The 20,983-nt window shown below is 42.2% G+C and overlaps 1 protein-coding gene across 1 annotated transcript in view; it reads right to left on the bottom strand.

Annotated features, from left to right (window-relative positions):
* The window catches only part of T265_01688 (hypothetical protein), a gene marked incomplete at both ends in the record, with an annotated part of 39,189 nt that continues 18,206 nt past the window's right edge, over positions 1-20,983 (bottom strand). The window contains 3 exons of the mRNA XM_009165754.1: positions 1-224; positions 1,411-1,456; positions 20,722-20,813. Of these exons, the coding sequence (XP_009164018.1) occupies positions 1-224; positions 1,411-1,456; positions 20,722-20,813 (362 nt within the window). The remainder of the gene's footprint in view (positions 225-1,410; positions 1,457-20,721; positions 20,814-20,983) is intronic.

The following is a 20,983-nucleotide window of genomic DNA, read 5'->3' as shown; positions in this document are numbered from 1 at the left end:
TTAAGCAATGCTACTCTTCGCTCTGATATCCAGTGCTTGAGTACGCCTGGTAGCTCCGCGCCGGAAGCAAAAGTTCCAGCGCTGTGCAGACTGGTGGCGATCTTGACCCAGTATGAATTCACATCTGATGAGATAGCACCTGGAAGAGACTCTGTTATGAGATTCTGATAAGTTCGCCGTCAGTCTTTCAGTTGTCAGGCGATTTAACCGCATCTTACGCGGCCCTGGAAAATGAAGGTAGAGGCGAATCGGGATGAGTCGCAGAAAGGGCTTGGTTGTATCTGTTGGGAGGGGGTGAAAGCCTACCTCACCGCTTCCGCGGTGAGGTTCCGCAAGTATAAGCTTGTCCGTGCAAGTGCACTCATCGTCTGATCAGCTCCATAACCTTGCTGAAGATGGTGTTTGTACCTATGTCGCTATTCATTTACGAGTGGATCACTTGCAATAAAGTATACATTTAGGCTACACTTGTAAAATTTTTTGCTAGGTACTCCCGTGATATTAAAAACAAAAATTAGTCTTTCTTTCACTTGATCCAAATCATTTTTTTGCTCTTTCTCAAACTCTTAGGCCATTCTTCAACGGCCCGTAGATTGGCTATCCAGAAATGTGATTCTCACTTTAACTCTTAGGCCATTCTTCAACGGCCCGTAGATTGGCTATCCAGAAATGTGATCCGATGTCAGACGTTACCGATGGGGCTTGCTTCGATTCCTTCCTGTTCTCTCATTCTGTATGTTCACCGGCTCTGGTTTGCGAGATCCATCAAATTCCTGTGAACTTTCTAAAAACAGTGATGGTCGTGTGAGGAGATTCGTCAATGTTCTATTAGGATTTCGCCTGCATGTGGAATCGATCCAAGTAGAAAAGCTTTAGAGCGCTGTACAAATGGTCCATCCCCATTGGGAATCATCAGCAGAAAAATCTCACGAAATCCAACAGAGTTTCGAACTCTTTCAACTAATCTTTTGACAACGACTGGCTGACCAGCTCTGGTTTAGACATGATATAGCGCCACTCATCACTCAGTCACGGAAGTTACATCACATGGCCACATATTGACTGGTTCCTCGAATGATGACTTCTCAGATGGAAGACTCACCCACTGTTCTTCCTGTGAGTGATGGAGTGTGAGACTGATGGAAGTGTGAGGAAATTCGGTAATTTTCATATGAGATTTATAATAATATGAAATTAAACATCCACACCGATTTTGCCTTATAGTTCTTAGCAGGTATCGAAATTGCTTCCGGTGTTTATTACCAAGCTCCCTATCTACGAATCTAAATTAGCTTAGACTAAAGAGCATTTTCGCGCTCTCACACAAGAGAAGTGAATTTGTTTAACCCCAAAAATTTCTCGAGTCGTGTCATACTTGCACATTTCATGTAATTAGCAAGGAATGCTAACCGCGTTGTTGGTTTCGCTGAAAAAGAACACAGACACGGTACAAATCCTACAATAAAAAAAGAACGATGAATTTCTAATTAAATTTCTGTTTCAGGTGTTGTCAGTCCTCACCTTCACGTGAGTTTGTATAAGATATTTATCCGTGTTTACTCCACCATCGTCGGTTACTCTGTGTGTGTGTGGTGATTCTTCGTGTGTTTGCGTGGCTTGGTTTGCTGCCATCACCCACAGTGGGGAAGATGAGCACGCGGCTACATAACGACACTATAATGGGGAAGGGGACACAGTTCTAGATATCCAAGAGACATCCGATCAACATGTTTCTAGATTTGTTTGTACACCTTGTTACACTTGAATGCTCTTCGGAATAGCAAGATTCTACAACGTGTATGAGCCAGTGAAATGCGATTCGAACATTTATCAATTTGCGCGGTGTAAGCCCGCGAAATTTGTTTATCTTAACATGTATTGTGATCGTGTTAAAACGTAAACTTGAAATAATTGAGAGTGCCACACACGAACACCCTATTCAACAAAAGAACATTTGCTGACTGGGTGCATTAGTTGGTGATGAGATGGGGGAATGTTCCAGCACAGTAAGTTTGCAACAGTTTTTTTGCTGCCTCATTCGGAGCTCTGACATGACTATAAATTACAGAGCCAGTAACTGGATGCCAAGTGTTTTGTGAGCGTACATCCTGTATTTCATCATTCCCATCCGATATTACCGGGTTAAATAGTGCTGATGTGAAAAAGTTGATCAACTAACTGAATTCCAAGCCATGCCAGGGGTTGCTCAAAAATCCTGCAGATAAAAAGATTCTCGTTGAATTAGTGATTTCCCACGACGGATTCCGGTTACCGCACATGCTTTTGATGTTACCTAGGATGAACCGCTTTGTAATGCAAACGAAACTTTGTTCACTAGTATAAATTGGTGAATAGCTTTATCTATCTATCCATCTATCTATCTATCTATCTATCTATCTAACTACCTATCTATCTATCTATCTATCTATCTATCTATCTATCTATCTATCTATCTATCTATCTATCTATCTATCTATCTATCTATCTATCTATCTATCTATCTATCTATCTATCTATCTATCTATCTATCTATCTATCTATCTATCTATCTATCTATCTATCTATCTATCTATCTATCTATCTATCTATCTATCTATCTATCTATCTATCTATCTATCTATCTATCTATCTATCTATCTATCTATCTATCTATCTATCTATCTATCTATCTATCTATCTATCTATCTATCTATCTATCTATCTATCTATCTATCTATCTATCTATCTATCTATCTATCTATCTATCTATCTATCTATCTATCTATCTATCTATCTATCTATCTATCTATCTATCTATCTATCTATCTATCTATCTATCTATCTATCTATCTATCTATCTATCTATCTATCTATCTATCTATCTATCTATCTATCTATCTATCTATCTATCTATCTATCTATCTATCTATCTATCTATCTATCTATCTATCTATCTATCTATCTATCTATCTATCTATCTATCTATCTATCTATCTTTCTATCTATCTATCTATACAAGTGATCGGCTTTGAAAATAGGTGTAGAAAAGCGGATGCAGCTGCCGTAGGTCATGGACATGAGCTCATTTCGTCAACGGGGGGTAACTTTCTGACTGAAGCCATGCTGTGATGCAGTGCGGTAAATCTACGACATGGCCTTACTGAAGACGAGTTTAACAGACTGTTGAACGAGGAACAGCGCACCGATCCCATATTTCCACCTGTTTGGAGCTGAAGAGCAAGCTTCATGTTGCTAGGATGGCCTCCTTTGCCACAGAGTTTACGTAAATAGTCTCAGCCTGAACAAATTCCTTCTGTCACTCAAGATTCCGCGAAGTTGGTGCGCAGCAATCCAATAGCTAGATAGGTGATTTCTTTTGAAATCGATTCTCTGCGAGGGCCTAAAACGTTTAGTTGCCCAGGGTAATATGGATTAGCATAAACCCCAACATCATTGTTATATCCGCTGATTCGTCAATCTGTGGTATCTGCTGCTGACCCGCTCGAGTTCCTAGTGTCGGAGAGAAAAGTCTCACAGAAGGGAACACAACATCTGTATTCCAAACAAGCGAGTGAGTGAGCGTGTGCAAAAGTTACAACAGCCCCACTCTATTTAAAGGGGACTTCTGTCATTGATCCAGGCTGTCTGACAGGCGTTAGTGAACACCCATCAACATCGATCATGCCTCTGTGAAAAAGCCTGAACGCTGATCACATTCGGTCGTGCTTCTGTGGCGCGCAAGGGCACTAATCAGGTTTTGCTGAATTGATTGAATGATTGACTGGCCTGGATGCTTGCCGGTTTTCCTGTTGAGTTTTTGGTGGAGCAATAGGTTCCGGACGTTCTGAAGTTGCTTTCAGGAATCTGACCTTCTTGACAATCACCTTGTCAGCTTACCAATTTTTTGGTCAACCTGATGATAAAAAATCGATCCCCTTTACCCGGGTATACCCGAAAGCCAGCATGTGTTCAAGCAGCCAGTACTAACGTAGCATTCACGTGTTGTCCTTGGATTATTTTTTTTCTCAAGGTTGTTGAGGTTCCCTATACGGAACCTGAAGTGGCGCGTAGGGTTGACGATCCTGAATATCACAAAGAAAAATTTGGTTCGAAAATGTACGGCACTATTGACACAATAGTTAATTAAATTTATGCATGCGGCTTGCAATAATGCGAATGGCTAGTTGAGAGCACATGCCCTGCAATCCTATTGGTCCGTTTGCAATCCCTGTTGCGTTGTGGTCGCGGTTGCTCATATTCGACTGGTGACCAGAATAGCTTCTCTGTGAACACTTTTATCCTTTTATGATTCGTCAGTTGTCGATATCTTGCTTAGTCTACCTTACATTGTTTTGACTAACTTTTGTAGTGACTTTTATTTTCGGTAGTTTTTCCTTTAATCTGTTTGGTCTGCTCCCAAATTTCGGTCTCCTGCATTGTGGTGTGCCTGGGTTTGCTTAGCAAAGTCTGCTTACCTGGTCGGTATTTCCGTGTACTGATGCTCGTGATACTAATCTGCACACAATTGCTTCCTATCAAACATCTCTGTTTTTATAATGTGTATAATTACTTATTTTATCCATGGGTAAAAATGCACGTGATTCAGCGCGGACTTGTTTGAGAGTTGTATTAATTTCATTAAACAAAGTCCGACAACTCCGAGTGATTTTTAAGCGTTTGTACCAACCAAAATTTGCATCACATGCTGCGAACTCTGTTAAGATGAATCTCGCAGGTGTGGATTTGCCGCGTCGAGTGTTAACCTCCTAGCTGTCGGTGAATTGTACATTATCAATTTGTACTCATTACGAAGCACGTCAACTATACATATGTTTCTTTGTACTGGTCATTCCGAACTCAAACAATAAAAGCATGAACAACAAGTGTTATTGTCCCCCAGTAGAAAGACTGGGCTACCCATGAAAGGAAGAAGGCCTTCGCTGCGGACTATTAGACAGGGAAGCAAAACTCTCATTTGTAACTTGTTTACAGAAACTGAACATCCATCTTCTTTTGAACTCGGTCTACCTGACCTTCCTGGATATCCGTTGATTTTTGCTCAAATCCAAGCAAATGCTACAAAGCGACTCCACAAATTCAAGAGGAGCAGAGTTGGTTTACGAGAGAACGTACTATTCGCCTGCCTCTCCCATCAGTAGTATCACCGTCATACTCGTAGTCACAACCAAAATATTGACAGGTTGGAATGTACCGTCCGTTGAAATACTGCTTTCGAATTGGGAACGCTGCGTTATTCAGTTGCACTGCTGTTTTATCGAAAAGTCGATAGACCTAAATAAGCTATACCGAAAGATCCCGTGACAAGCCGTGACCACCGTTTAGGTCTACTCTGATTCCCACGATGAATGGTGATCGGGATGCAAATCCCCCGCAGTCAGGACCATTCTGCTAGATGTTCCACAAATACCCTGGGTGACAAGTTTACAGTAAAAGGGTTGAATAGTGAACCTGCTTTGTGTTATTTCCGCTATTGTCCAAACAGCACTTTTTGCACGCATAGGTTTGACAAACAGAACTCACACTTTTCGCAAGATACATTCATTTTTACACCAACAGAAACCTTTATGATGATACTGTGATACTTACTTACTTACTTACTTACTTACTTACTTACTTACTTACTTACTTACTTACTTACTTACTTACTTACTTACTTACTTACTTACTTACTTACTTACTTACTTACTTACTTACTTACTTACTTACTTACTTACTTACTTACTTACTTACTTACTTACTTACTTACTTACTTACTTGCTTACTTACATACTTACTTTATGAGACTATTCAAGTAAAACACGAAGTTGACGGAAAATCAGGGACTACGCTCAACTGATGAGCCCTCAGGACGGCATAGCCTGTCAAGGGTCGTTGGAGATATTTCAACAACCTTCTCATTAGTTGCCTTCGAGCACTTACTCTTCAGCGGAGAATTAAACTGATCGTGAACTTTCATACCTGCCCTGGAATTAATGGAAACGTATTGAACAAGAGTGCGCTACAGGTGTTTAAACTGGTATATTTTTTTACATCTTTAGTGAAAGTAGCGGGGGGCATGTTATCTTCCTTTTTCATCAGCATTTTCCCTGACTGCATCTAACGCATTTGAGCTTGTCCCTAATACCAATTTCGACGTATTGTTTCAGCTGTATACATATCATTAGAACTGGTAGACATAAGGTGTGATTCCTCAATGTCTCTTTTACCAACTTCAGTCGCGGACGTAAGACGTGTTAGTTTTGTTTCCCAACCAGCGACTGCTTCCCTAATTATCGCCTGAAAAAAGAGCATGAATTGAATGATCCAGGTGTAATAGGGTAAAGGTCATAACTGCTACGGATCGAAATACACTTTTTTGCGGAAAAAAGGTGGCGAAAACCATTGCTTTAGTGATTTTTCAGCTTCAGGGAACCCGGTTACACAAAGTAGGTTTCATTACCAGCCTCGTAACCTGATCATTCGGCTTGACGAAAAGTTTGTGTCAAAAGTGGAACTCTGCTCAGCAATAGATCTACCGATTGTTCCTAAACTTCTCCGAAAACGATGACTTCTCACTCGGTTCCAGGCCTTTTTCAACCGATCAATTTCAAGATCTTCTCATTGCTGATCGATGAGTCTGTGGCTTGCTTGCTGATCGCGGAGAATTTTTTCCCGTGGCTTCCCGAAACGAAAATTACCATCGTGTGTTTATTATAAAATGTTTTACTCGCAATATATTGAATTCCATCAACGACATCTTGTATGCTGGTAGAGACTGGATTTACATCAGCAGCATTGCACCGGAAGTAAATACTGGCGTTCAACACCACCAGTTTTTGGCCATAGTCCGAGATTGGTTTCTGAAAAACTGGAGAAGACCATTATGGGTGGGGGGAAACAAAAACAAGAGTTGAAAACGCGCAAAAAGCGAAATACCCTAGGGGGAATCATTTGAAAAAACAAGGCGCACACACCTGAAATCGCAATTTAAATAGACGAATTGGAACAGTGTGATGAAATAAGAAATAATCCGGGAGACTGATTCAACACCTTGCTAGGGCTGGTCTACCTCAGTCTAGATTTCGACATTTTGTAGATGTACAAATTTGCAGAGGATAAAAACGTATGTCACGTGATAAAATAGTATGAGCGCAGTTCAAAATTGGCCTAAATTGTTTTACTCCTAGATGTAGCTGTTGAATCTCACACTGCAACTCTAATCCGGCGGTTAATTGATACACCGTGTTTTATGATCTCTACCATTCTTGTTGGAAGCAGTTTTCTGAAGGATGAAACAGAGTGATGAATAAAGATTTGTCACGTGATCAACTTATTCTAGCCACAAATGGGCTGCCGATCAAGATATTTCCAGGCCTCGTAGCCAAAAACAAATGAGACAAAATATTATAGGGATGGAAATCGAGAAATCCACACTGAAAATCGCCTCGCCTATAATATTCTGGGGGTGAAAATCGAGAAATCCACACTAAAGATCTAAAAATATAATCGGAAAATCGAATTTAACTCGAAAACAACACAGAGTTTTTTCGACAGAAGCGCTTTAGATGATGAGAGGCTACATCGCATAAGTGAAAGAACGTTGAGAAATAAAGCAACAGATTTTAATGGATAAATTAGGGCATATAAACAGTGTCATCCTCCACAGTTTCGCAACGGGTGTTTGCATCGCAAAAAAGATATCATGTCATGTTTGACATGGGGCAATAAGTTCACAGCATGGGTTTGTAATCGGGTGACAGTTGAATTATTTGTTGGGCTTACCAATTAATTTGCAGACATCAACAGCATTAGGCTGGATGTGTTTCCAAGACGTAGCTAATACGAGTAACATGCCTTGTTTTCTGAAGTCTGGCTAGCACGTGATTCGATTGGTGTCCTCTGGATTTGTGTTGCGTTGTGGTCTCTCTACCTTGCAGCTGCTTGCATCATAGAGTGTCCTTGCTCCAGTTGGTCCGCTGTATGCGTGTTGCGTTCTAGCCAGCCTCCCTGTCACTGGACTGGTTAAATAAGAACACTTTATTTTGGATAGTTTTCTCTCTTTCATTTGATTGGTTCCTTTGATATTTCTGATGCTTTTAATCAATACATAGCGCACCTTATTCTTAAACGCATCTTTCACTCGTTATTCTGTTAGGCGTCCTGGCTTATCGATTGGTTTTCGGTGTTCTAGTGGCCTACTTTTTATTCAAAAACGGCAAAGGAACAACAGATTCAATAAATGCAAACTACTAATTGTAAAGGGCGATTAATTGACCAATCAAATACAAACATAAAGGTGGAAGCGCATAATTACCTACTCAGAAGGGAGAAGGATAATTAGCAAAGTGGTGATACTCAACGAAATAAAAAAAGGCTAGTTAATCTGAGCACAAAGCGATGCAAAACCCTAAATATTCAGTCAAACTGGGCACTATCTGATCACCAGGCAACCAGTTTACGTGGCTAATATTAACTATCTTTGGCAAGTATATAAAAGTAAACAAAAGTAAAGGAATCATCTCCGCATAAATCGTTCGCAGAAGTGCTTTGATCCAGGGTTGATTTGGCATATGCAATTTCATGAAACCCTCAGCGCACTACATTGATCCGTGGACAATACCCTTATTACATGCATCGGCCACGGATACGTTTCACTTCTCAGCTGATTCTAAACCCTAAAGTTGTTCTCTCAACTAGGAACCAAATTTCTCCGGTTCACAGCGCCGAATTAGCCGCCTGGCAAGCGAGGCATTTTCCCTACCATAGCAGGTATCAAGAAACGCCTGTTTTATTTGCCTTTTTTGCAGGTTTTTCTCTTAAACTAGTATTGCCATTAGCCTACGGCGCTTAAAGGTCAATTGGAGAATTTCGTCCTTATGTTTCCCCAAAATCTGAGCAAGCTACTTCAACCATTGGGTATACAAGGACGTGTGAAAGATATCAGTGTTTAACCATCGTTGTCTCCACAGCATTGGTTAAGTCTGGTGGGGACATCGGATTAGTGATTCTGAGCTACGCTAGATGGTTTTAAGAAGAAGAAACTCAAGTAGAACATAAGGTTGATGGAAACCCGGGGACTGCGCCTACCTGATGAGCCCCAAGAAGGGCGAAACCGGTCGTGGGCTGTCGATGGATTTTCAGCAACCTTATGAGTAGTACATTACAAATAGAAGGAACTCTCGTGCGGTAGATGAATTACTCACGCTTCATAGGCTGAGCTGGTTGGGACATGTATCTCGCATGCCAATAGACCGTCCGTTTCACAGAGCTCTTTTCTCTCATCTCTGTGCTGAGTGAAAGCGACCAACAGTGTATGGACAGTGAATGACTTGGCAACGAAGCACGAAAACACTAACTAGTAAACTTAGTCGAGTGGGTAACTGCCACCTCCTTGGATGGGGACCCCAGGACTCCAATCACTAGTGGTTAATGACACGGGCAGAACTAGCCCAATCAAGCAGTCAGTGACGTTCGTGGACCAAAGCCATCGCCTTCAATGCTTAGTTGCCCAATTTCCGAACAAACTGAAAATGTCTTGGCCTCCAAGACTTGGTTGTTTGTTCCACTTTCCCGTTTTCCGGTGATCCAAACTATAGCAGCTGGAACCAGTGTGCCTATGGCACACGGTTTATAGCTGATAAATTGAATTGAATGTCAAAAGCGACTGAATTACCTATGGTTTGAACTGGGTGAATTTAACAAGTCATAGAAACCGAACCACTAAGCTGACGTTCAAGACGTCTGAGAGGGAGAGAGTGGAAACCAAAGGAGAAAAAAGTCTGGACTAACTAAAACGGAATTTTATCAAGGGAAGGAATGGTAACATCAAAGTGATGAAGGCGGAATAGGGAACCACGTGACCCCTGGTAATGGGAAATTACAGCAAATTAGTTTGGAACATATGCTCACCTGTCAAGGGGACATGCACACTCGACAAAAACGTCATAGTTTTGAGCTGTTGTCTAGTCTATATTTCATCTATCGCCTTACCTGTGGAAGCTGATGTGTAGATATTTAGATAGAGTATTTCACAGTGTTCATTTCACTTGCCTTAACCAGAGCAGACCTAGTTTGCAACAGTCCGGTTCAGAAAGACAATTCGCTTTATATCCACCGGACGGCAAAGAAAATAATTCACATGTTGTCCCGACTGTGCCGGTATTTGATAGAAGTTGTCCTGCAATAAACGTGGAGTCTATTAACATTCTGTTATTCCATTACAGTCCAATCGAAATAGATGTTTGACGCGACTCTCAACCGTGTCTGTTTCAATCATGCCAAAGTGATTGCGCGTAATACCAAGGTTTATTCAACAGCTTCAATTTTCGACTGTCCTAAACATTCCGGTCCCCACATTGATTTTTCACTCAAGGCGTGCATTAAAAACGAATTACTCGTTTGACTGCGTTGGTTTTGCCATTCTTCAAGGTCGGTTGGGCACAACTTCTGTTTTTATTCCTGAGTTTGGCAGGTAGGTGAATTTGTCCGAAGGAAAGTTCACTTCCTCGTCTGCGAATCAGATTATGATCTATTCCCCATGGTCATTTTTTGACAGAGTCTATTCATTTTACGAGGCAGCACTTTTTCGAAAGTTGAAGTTTAAGTCATAGTCTCCAGTTGATTGATTGGGTCTATGAGAAGATTCACCCAGATAGTTGATGGTGTGCCCGCTTCAGCGGATGTCACTGCCTCGGCAGAAAGACCGGGACGTCTTTACAGTTTTGACTCCGTTTTTCGGATAACTACCATCCCGGTTGCAGAATACTCTGTGGATGCACATTCCCCGGACCGCACAGCCAGAGATAAGCAGAAACCGTTTTGAATGCATCAAACATCAGAGGTGGCTGTTGTCAGTCCAAATGAAGCAAAATTAAATATGCAGAAACGTGTTGTATAATCGCTAATAGGAAGCTTCACCGAGAGAAAGAAATTCTCTGCAGACCCATGCCCGACGTATGCTATCTCATTCCGACCATCATAGTCGATTGAACTCCTGTCACAGGTCTAACAGGGGTCACAGTACGCTTCCTGTAAATATGAATAGAAATTTGGGGGTATTACTTTACATTTCCCCTTTGAAGCATTACATCCCTTGCTGGACTTATTTTATTCTTTACTTGTGTAAAATTTAGATCAAGATACCTCCAAAAGTTGTTTTTCCCTCACAGGACCCAATCGCCCTGCATTGGTTGTTTTATAAGCGCAGGATTTGTTCGTAAACAACATGTGCCTGAAGCTTCCCAGTAAAAAGAGCGTAAATGTACTTTTCTCTTCATTCACCTGCTTGTGACTTTCTTCGCATCCTCAGTGGATGTGAAGCACTTGGATCGGGTTGCATCTAATTGTATTTTCGAATGCTTCACCTTTTCGCGTCAAGCAGTCGAAGTTCATTCGTTACTGTCAGTTTGAAACTATGGTTTTCGAACTTGCTTCTCATTTCTCATTAACAGGTGTGCCCTCATTTATGTAGGTAGTAGAATGGGTCTCCTCACAGCACATCCGAATGAAAGCATCTTAAAGCAGCAGCTTTGATTGCTCTTGCAAGAAATTTGATCATCCGTCTTAATAGTCTGGGTCACTGAAATCTGGTCCCATCCGCTTCACTCTTTCCTGAATGTGAAGTTAAAAGAGGAAAGATGCCGTCTCCATCTTCATTTGTTGAACGTCTGAGGTGTACCCTCTTAAAACTATGCCATTTGATGTTGGCTCCTTTTAAACTTTGATTTGATTTGACTTTTAACCAGAAGAAATGCGTACTGATTCAGGTTCATCTGAATCTCACTCAAAATCTGACCACCGTCCTGTTCCAAGGGGTCGGACAGAGTACTTCAACTGAGGCAAATGATTGGTCAGGTGATTGCTTTGGGTTGCCTTTGTGGTGAGTACGGCTCATATTCGGCGAATAACATCTGAACTGTTTGCTACTGATTCAGAAATTATTAGTTCTAAGACGCCTGCCTTCAACTTTGTGAAAGCACCAGTGAGACTGTGGTTTTGTGACCAAGTTGAGAATTCGAAGCCCCACTCAAGTTGAATGCAATGGTTTTCAAACTCCATCTATTTTGTCCTATTAGCGGGATTGAGGTGGAAGGAGCAACTTACTGCACGGTCATGTGTGCTAAAAGATCCGCTTGAGGAGGTTCATTAGAGGTTAATTGTGATACTGAATGCGAGAATTATCGCAATGCTGTACGGGGACAATTCGTGAACTGAGAAAACCATTGTGTGAGCTTATGCACCCAAGTTGATTGGAAAACAAATTCATGTTTAGTCACAAAGCTTTCAGACATCACAATCCGATGTTGCGTCCAAGGTCAGGAAACACGGTAATCTTTCACGGAAAACAAAACAAATACTGTCCTCACATGCTGAGAGTGTGAGTGGATTTGGAACTCTCAGTAGAGGCTTCATCATTTGATTGAAGACGATAAGCCCTGTTCAGCTATTTCATCCTCATCAGCAGTGGCATCCAACAAAACTGCAGTCGGTCTCGAACCCGAAAACTCCCAAATTCTAAAACCTTTTTCTACTACGAACAAACTAAAAATAGCTCGGAGGAAGAATAAAGTCCAGCCGATAAGCGGAACTTCACGTGACTACTTGGTACTGACTCCATGGTCAAAAGTGCGGGCTCATCACAAAGGCGATCAGTCTATCGTGGATGAAGGTTGGCTAGTCGAAATGTTGCGGGATCACAAGGCTTTGGAATTTTGTGAGCTGCGGACCACTCATTAGTAGCAGCACAATGCATCTCGGTTTTTCAGCGTAGATAAACCTCACCTACGGAACGAGATCTCTATAAAATCCTTTCTTTATTTCCCTGGAATGAATGGAGAAAATAACTAATGCGCAATGTCGATTTGTGTGCAAACAATTTTGCCTCATACTTAGGAATCTAATGCTCCTCACGGTGATCTTGCAAAAGAACTAATTGTAACTGCAAACATCTCCCCAACTATTGCAGTTAGAGTTTCCAATTGGAATTTTGTCAGTAAGGCCATTTCATGCTGAAAACAGTATATGGTTGTTTTGTGCTGTTACGTGCGCACCCCACCAAAATTTTGCGCCAAAAGAGTTGATTTACCCTCGACGAGGTTAACAAACATTCAGCTAACACGCCAGATACGAAAGCAGGCCTTTCTGCCTGTCTTCCTGTCTTTGAGTGGTGCAACTGCATCTCGTGATTACGCTCGCTCCCGGTTTTGGTCGCGTATTGGATAGAGTTGAAATTTTGCCGTACCGCTGCAATCGCTGAGGAAACCGTTTTTCATGGCCCCAATGAGCGTATTTTTTCTGGGGAGAAGTTCTGCTTAGGGGCGTCAGCTTAGCCACTACTCAAGCCGTCTCAAGTAGTTCGGACTAATGGAAAGAAAACCAAGCACCTTGAACTGTGATAGCACTGCTTAAATTCGTGTACATGTATTCTGTCATTCTAGGGGTCTTCATAGTATGTCACACGAATCAATTGACACAACTTGTAACATCTTTGCAAGCTTAATTTATGCAGTATAACTTACGCAATTCAGATCACGGAACCTCAATTCACGGTCTTATATCCATACATCTTACGCTGATTGGTCAACACAAGCGAGAGCCAAGAAGACCGCACTCTAGAGCACTACGGTCCACATATCTATGTACGCAGGATGCCCGTCAACACTGATTAGTACAAGTGAAGTCATCAATCCTGCCCTCCTGTCTGGATGACAGCAAAAAAGGATCTTCCACATTTGTCAAGTTTAAAGAATCATGGTACCCTTAACTAAGCAAGTGTGATTAAAGGTTACGCATTGGAAAAGAAATGCTGCAAGCCTAGATTGATGTATCCCTCTGAAAAGAGTTTACTACTGATATCCATAGTTAACGTAAGTCAGTTATGGAAGCTCTCAATCAAATGTCGTTAATTTGTCTTCATATCAACTTATGGTCTGAGATTTAAGGCATTGGATCACGTTCAGTTGAATGCAGCCACACGACAGTTAGAACTAGGTGAGAGCACATTAGATTTAAAGTTGCTAAAAACACTTTTTACAGTCGGTTTTATCCTTCTCCCCCAGAGCAAGTAAAAGCAGTTTCAGAGTTTTTGTCAACCTGATGTCAACCTTTGTAATCGAATAGCTAAGTGCACTCATTTTCAGACGAATTCGGTTCAAACGAAAAAGACCCAATCGAATCCCTACTGATTCCGTCAGATGCTGTATTTTTGAAAGCGGGTGAGCTGCACAAAAGCCGCCCCCATATCTCAGTTGGTGCAACACTTGAGACAGCAGTAGACTACCGTGACGGTGCTGAAAACTTCTCAACAGCCCGAGACGAGCTTCATTCTTCCTGGAATGAATAAGCCTAATTCCTCAAATTGCCTCCGAGACGCGTTCAAGTATACGGCCGACAAATCTGGTGGACTGTGCCTACCGGGCGAATCCTGAGAAGTTCACGACTATCTTTGTAATATACTACTTATAGGGTTGCCCAAAATCCGTCGACAGCCCACGACCGGTTTCGCCCTCCCGCTTAGGGCTCATCAGGTAGGCGCAATCCCCGGGTTTCCGTCAAACTTATATTCTACTTGAAACCTGAGGACATCACAAACGAGAGATTCAGCTGGGTTCCAGGTGAGTATCTCGAAAAACCAAATTAGTTTGCAAATGAGTGTATGTTCGCTAAGTTCACAGCTAATGGTGGGCTGTCAAAGATCTGTCAGCAAACCTAGGCGTCCCAAGTTCCGCCGACAAAACACATGGGGAGATCTTGAATATCGTACCAACTGAAACATGTGACGAACCTCGTACCGCAAGTTAAGTTGAAGAAAATTGTGAAAGGGCGATTCGGCCAGAATTCAGCCTAATCTGCTTCTCCCATTGACTTCTTTCGCAACCGGATTTACTTAATTTAAAAAATAAGTAGTCATTTGAAAGAATTTTCTGCAACAACCAGTTCATAGCTTTCGTCCATTAAAGAAGTCATAAGGTGTCGGTGTTATTCATAATCTGTAAATCCATCACTCTGAGACGTGGTGAATCTAATTAGATTACTAATGAATGTACAGTTTGAAAGGTGTGTTTCTAAGTGTATCGATCCAAGAGGTCACGACTATGTGATTTGCATAACCCAAAATTACACACACACATCGAAAACGTACCATACCAACCCCAAACAAACAGCATTTACCTCTTGATTGATCATCATCGTTACTAAGACGTTTTTGTTTATGTGTCCATATTCTCAGGTGGAATCAGATGGAGTCTCCAATCGTCTCGAAAACACTCCCCAGGTAAGTGATACAACTCTGTTCTGGCCAATTTTGGGATCCACAAACTCCGTTGAAAATGGAATAAATCGCTTGTCACTTTCTCATACAGAGAGACTGTGATCTCAAATAAGTATGTGCACAAAGAAGCGAAGTGTGCTGTTCCTAATGTTGCCATTCCGAACGAAGAATAAAACGAAGACCACAGTTAGCGATTAATTATTGAGGGTTGTGAAAAGTTCAATATTGTATTCTCCTCGGATTCTCCACCTTCTGCGTTGTAGTATGGTTTTCCCCCAAACACAGAACGCAGTTCCTTGAATTGTTAACATGTTTGATGTCGGAATTGGGAATATTGATATATCCTTGGTTTTTTATCACGTGACACAAGGTCTGATATTCCGCTTGCATGAGTTTTTCGTCACCAGTGGAGGAGATACCGTCAGTGGGCGGGTGACGATGAATTCTCCGACCGTTGAGGACCATTTGCAAGCTGAGTTTTCTAACTCGGTGAACGAATCACCAGCCAACAGACCATCGACCAGTTGATGCACCATGCGGAATAAAGCTCAGAAAGCTATCCAGTGACCCACATGACGTTTCTAAGCCAATGAACGCACGATTAGATGGTTCCTCACTCCCAAGTGTATGAAGTTCAAACTCGGAAAAGAATTCAATGAATAGCGAGGAGCGACTTCACAATTAGCGGTTATCACATGACATCGGCATTCTTGCTGTCACACAGTAACAATGGAGCTGTCCCAACCGCTATGTGCATTGAGTGGTGAACTTGAAGAGCTAAGTATATGGTGTTCAGCAGCTTGAATCTACCAGAGAGCCAGACTTCAGTCCCAGTGGCGTTCTTTTCCCGCAAAAGTATTTCAGAAAGATATTGATACACGCCGCTTGTGTGTGAAAATGATCAGTAACTATAATCCCCCATCATTACCGACGCTGTTTCGTCACCCAGCGCAGACTGTAAACACCGCAGACTGTCGGACAAGAATTTTTCTTCACAGAACGCAGTAGATCAGAGAAACTCCCATCCTTATGTTCTCTGTCCATCTCCATAACCTAATCAACCAAGTTGCGCAGACCTGAGTTAATTATTCATCCTCCGTGTTCTTATTTTACCGCAAATAGCCTAATTTGTTGCCATTGTGACACCGCAGTTTCTCGCTTTTTTTTCTCTGCTCTTACTTTGTTCCGTTACTGATCACTGTTAGGTATTGTGTAGAACCCTCGGACAACGACTCAAGGATGATCATACATAACCTGTTACTCCAAAGGGCGACGAGGGCATTCGAGGAAGTGATACAGGTCTACGCCGGGTTGTGAAGTAATAGTGGGGCCCAATGTGGCATTATTGTTGTGGCTGGTGGGGTTGGAACTCGTTTAGTTAGCCTTAATCTATGTTTGAAAAAAATATGACCATCGCCTCACCTTCCATGAACAAACGAAGTGCGTCTTGTGCATACATGCTCAGACATACTGTCGTCTTATGGGAGCGCTCAGACGACAGTAGATGGATGGTATGTACTTTACAGCTTGTCATCAATATCATTCCCCTTCTCATGATCATACTCGCACACACTAAAGCAAAGGGCTTTGGGCCCAAACTCTGCTCTTACCAGAGCTCGTTAGCAGTGCATATTTCTTCCTGATTCGATCTTTAAATCATGTATCTAACAATTTGGGTTCAAATAGAACATAAGGTTGACTGAAACTAGGGAACTGCGCCTACCTGATGAGCCCTAAGCGGAAGGACGAAACCGGTCGTGGGCTGTCGAAGAGTTTTCAGCAACCTTATGAGTGGTTTCTTTCACAAAAGCCATCTAACAACTTTCTTGCCGACGGCGTAGGTTACGTGCCCGTTGTNCGAAAACCGGTCGTGGCTGTCGAAGAGTTTTCAGCAACCTTATGAGTAGTTTCTTTCACAAAAGCCATCTAACAACTTTCTTGCCGACGGCGTAGGTTACGTGCCCGTTGTTTGAAACGTCCAAACAGGAAAGGGTGTTCACTGTAGAGCTACGGACAAGTTTATCCATCAGCTTTGAATAAACGGTTCTATTTGTGCTGACTGTCTGACTCACGGTAGTGATTTCTCAGTCAGTTGGCTTCATGGGCTTCGGGAAACTTACGGAAAGGTTCCGGGAGAAAATCGCACTGTGAATACGATGCACCAACTAATTTAGTATTTTTCTTGAAGAACGATCCATGTTGAATGTCAGTTTTAGTTCCATCAGTAAGTCATTCCGAATCACACACGTCAAACGTGTTCCGCGGAAAACACATGGTCGCGAGCTATGTAAGGTTTATGCGGACATAACGAGCAATAAACAATATACTACTTGGTTTAGTAAAACAAAGAACCAGGATACTGATCAAATGAGCAACATACCTAGTAAATTTCCGACAGTGCGCGAAAATACCGGGCCACATATTCAAGAGGTCGTATGTTTTGGCTAACGACCGAACATTCAAAGTTGAGTTTGTTCACTGGATTGTAACCAAGCCCAAGACAGATGGGTGGCGGCCCCATGAAAGGCAGCAAACGGTGTGCGTTTGAGAGCTGCATAAAAACTATTGATCTGTTTCAACTTACGGCCAATGGAAAACCGGTTTCATATTCTTGTCTGACTGGATGGTATCAAGCTGACGGAAAGCCACAACATTTTATGTAATTTTCTCTAAAATGCCTGTCGGTTAGTTCATATTAGGTGATTTTCTAATCAACTTTCACTTTTTGAAAGTGAAATGGCCAAATGTTTCTGGTTATTCTGTATGTTTCTGTACAATGTTATGCAGATTACTCAGTGTTATGCGGGTTGTCAGGCAGGGTTGCTGCTGAAAGACATGAGAATTATCGCGTGACCAATTAAGCATTATTATCGAGGCTATTTAACCGAGCAGTGACAACTATTCACTCGATTGAGCTTCAAATTAGTCCACAGAAAGATTGGACGCCAGAGAGATTAGCCTGAGGGATGAAACGCATTCACCCTCCGATTCAATACTACTCATAAGGTCGTTAATAGCTACGAACAACCCACAATCAGTTTCATTCCTCATCACGTGGTCCTAAAGTCCAAATTTTCATCGACCTAATTTTCTGCTTCCAAACTAATTTCATGAAATCCATTTTCGACTTGACTTTCTGTTGGCGGTAGATCCAGTTGGGCGAAGAATTTCTGTGCTACATCTAGCTGTCACGCCCTTACATATGTGGAACTAAATCGAAATTGTTAGTAGTGTATAGAGTTTCGAGTGTTTTACACTTGAGACGTCGTTACGCAATGAGGCCGGTCTATGGTGAAAAGCAGAGAAACCGTACAGTGGTTTTATTGTGAGTCATCCGTAAGGCGCATCACACGCAACTCCAGTACGAATTACTGAATCCGCGACCTAGCTGGTAGTTTGAACGCTCTACCGTTTGGCCACGAGTGATCAATCAGAATTGTGAGTGACGTGCGTTTAGAAGGGATATAGCTCCATCCTTTATTCGATTAATGAATTCGCCCAAGCCAGACAGTGAGGGTTACCGAGACAGAGGCGTGACGGGGGACGACTTTCCAGATGGTCATGTGACCGCTGAGAATCGATTATCTTATCAACACTCAAGGCTTACAAAACTGGTAGTCAATATCTAATTGGGTCCAGTAAAGTCCCAGTCAAGGCTACCTGACCTTTTACCTACAGCCATATTTTATGATCCCACACAAAGCTAGATGAGTTCAGTAGTTGGGCAGTGTTCAGATCCGGACTAGTCCATTGGTTTCAGGTTTTCTCAAAATGGCCATTGGTAAAAATAGTGAGAACTGTGTGTGTAGCACAGCGTGATAAAGTCTGAGGAGGAAAAAAGTCAAATTTGTAAAATATATCAATGGGGAGTGTTGAAGTCATGTTGTTCTGTTGAAGATACACGCAATTTACTCAGCCACTTTTTGTAAATTGTTTTAGTTTCACATCACTCTCGTCCTGGCGCATTTACTCTGGGGAATCTACACCTGAGCACTGGACTCGAGCTTTGTTTTTGTTAGAGCTCATCAGCAGTGCATGTCCAATGACCGATTTGAAATTTGGGCATCTGACATGCGAGGCGAACGTGTTACCACTATTCCACCAGCGTACGTTGAACGCATCTGAATTCTCACGGCTGAACGGGCGAACGTGTTCGCACTTAAGTGATGTGATTAGCATGCCCGACACATCNCGAACGACGACCCAGTAACTGTCCTGGTTATGACGATCGATTGACCCGCCAGTCAGGTAGCTCCACAGATGCTTGTAACCCGCTGGACAACGTTTTGTTGATGCATGATGGGGTTCAAAACGAGAGTGATGTGAAACTGAACAGAACACCTCCCGCAAAACCCCCACATGCATAAAGTGTTTTAGTTGGTTTCTGCGGACAAGAAAGAGACTTTCGTAAAACTATTCAAGGCAGTGATGATAGTGGGCGGTTAGTGAGGAGACGTTTGCTTTGGAGGACCAATGATGCCTCTTGATTGGGACGAAGCTTTTGCGAGCTAATTGTCTAGCTCAGCAAACATGTCAACGGCCACCTGATCAACCATCAGGCGTATAGTATTCCACGTTTGAATAAACTTCCCAAAGAAACTCCATCTGGTAATATCAGAACACATGGTAAGCTGGACAAACTGGCATAAACGTAAGACACAAATCTTAAGAATGCGCAAGACCGGTTTCACCCCTCTTGCGGGTCATCAGGTTCGCACACTTTCTGAGTTTCCGTCAGCATTGTGTTCCATCTGAACCCAATTAGCACGAAATTCGACTTCTACGCTCATATGCATACGTATTTTGCTTTGATCGGAGAACGACCTGCTACTCGGCCGAATCTCTCGCTCGTGCACCATAAATTCATTATGAATTCATCACCATCGCATCAACCGCTGATCTCAGAAGCACACCAATCAGAAAATATCTTATCGAACCTAAATAAGCCTACAGTTGACACAACTGATGAGTTAAATCCTTGAAAAGAGTGCCCACGGTGACCGAAACTTCGGGCTCTCCATAAATGGTGTCTACATTTTAAACAGAAAGTGAATAAGTCACCATTTTAGTTTGGAACTCCGCACCTTCAGTCCGCAACCAGTAATTATCCACAAAAAGCGTTCCATGCGTTGATAAGTCTGTGGCTTCAGTCTGTGACTTACCAACATTTCCAGTTGACATGCAAACAGTTCAACAGAAGGACGTCCCAATAGTGGTTGGCACAACCACTAACCCACTGATACGCACCACTACGCTCCCGAATAACGCACTGATGATGTCACCTCGATTGGTGATGAAACGTTTGCAAACGAATTGCCCAGCTCAGCGAACAAGCCAACGACCACCATCTACGTTACCTGAGCTACCAACATTTTCCTCCATAGGGAACCAAGTTTTTGACTTCATTTTGGCGGCCTCTTTTCATTCAGGAACCACATCTATTCAAATTAGAACCAGATGGTACCAAAACATACAGGAAGCATTTCTCGACCGTTATTCCCGCCGTTCCCATCCCTCGGTTTGAGCTTCTGTCCCAAAATGAGCAGTGGCTCAATTGCTTTGATTACTAGAATGCATATGATGGATAGAGAATATATGCTTCGAAATATAACGAAGCAGCTCAAAAGGTTTACAACACAGCGAACCAAATGAATCAAATGAACCAGAACCTACCGAATCTGCAAGCGGTTGGTTCTACTCTATTCAGTTTTAGACCACAATGTGACTATCCTCAGC

This window comes from Opisthorchis viverrini (genome assembly GCF_000715545.1).
Source record: "Opisthorchis viverrini unplaced genomic scaffold opera_v5_18, whole genome shotgun sequence".
NCBI lineage: Eukaryota > Metazoa > Platyhelminthes > Trematoda > Opisthorchiida > Opisthorchiidae > Opisthorchis > Opisthorchis viverrini.
This window is presented reverse-complemented; position numbering and strand designations above follow the sequence as displayed.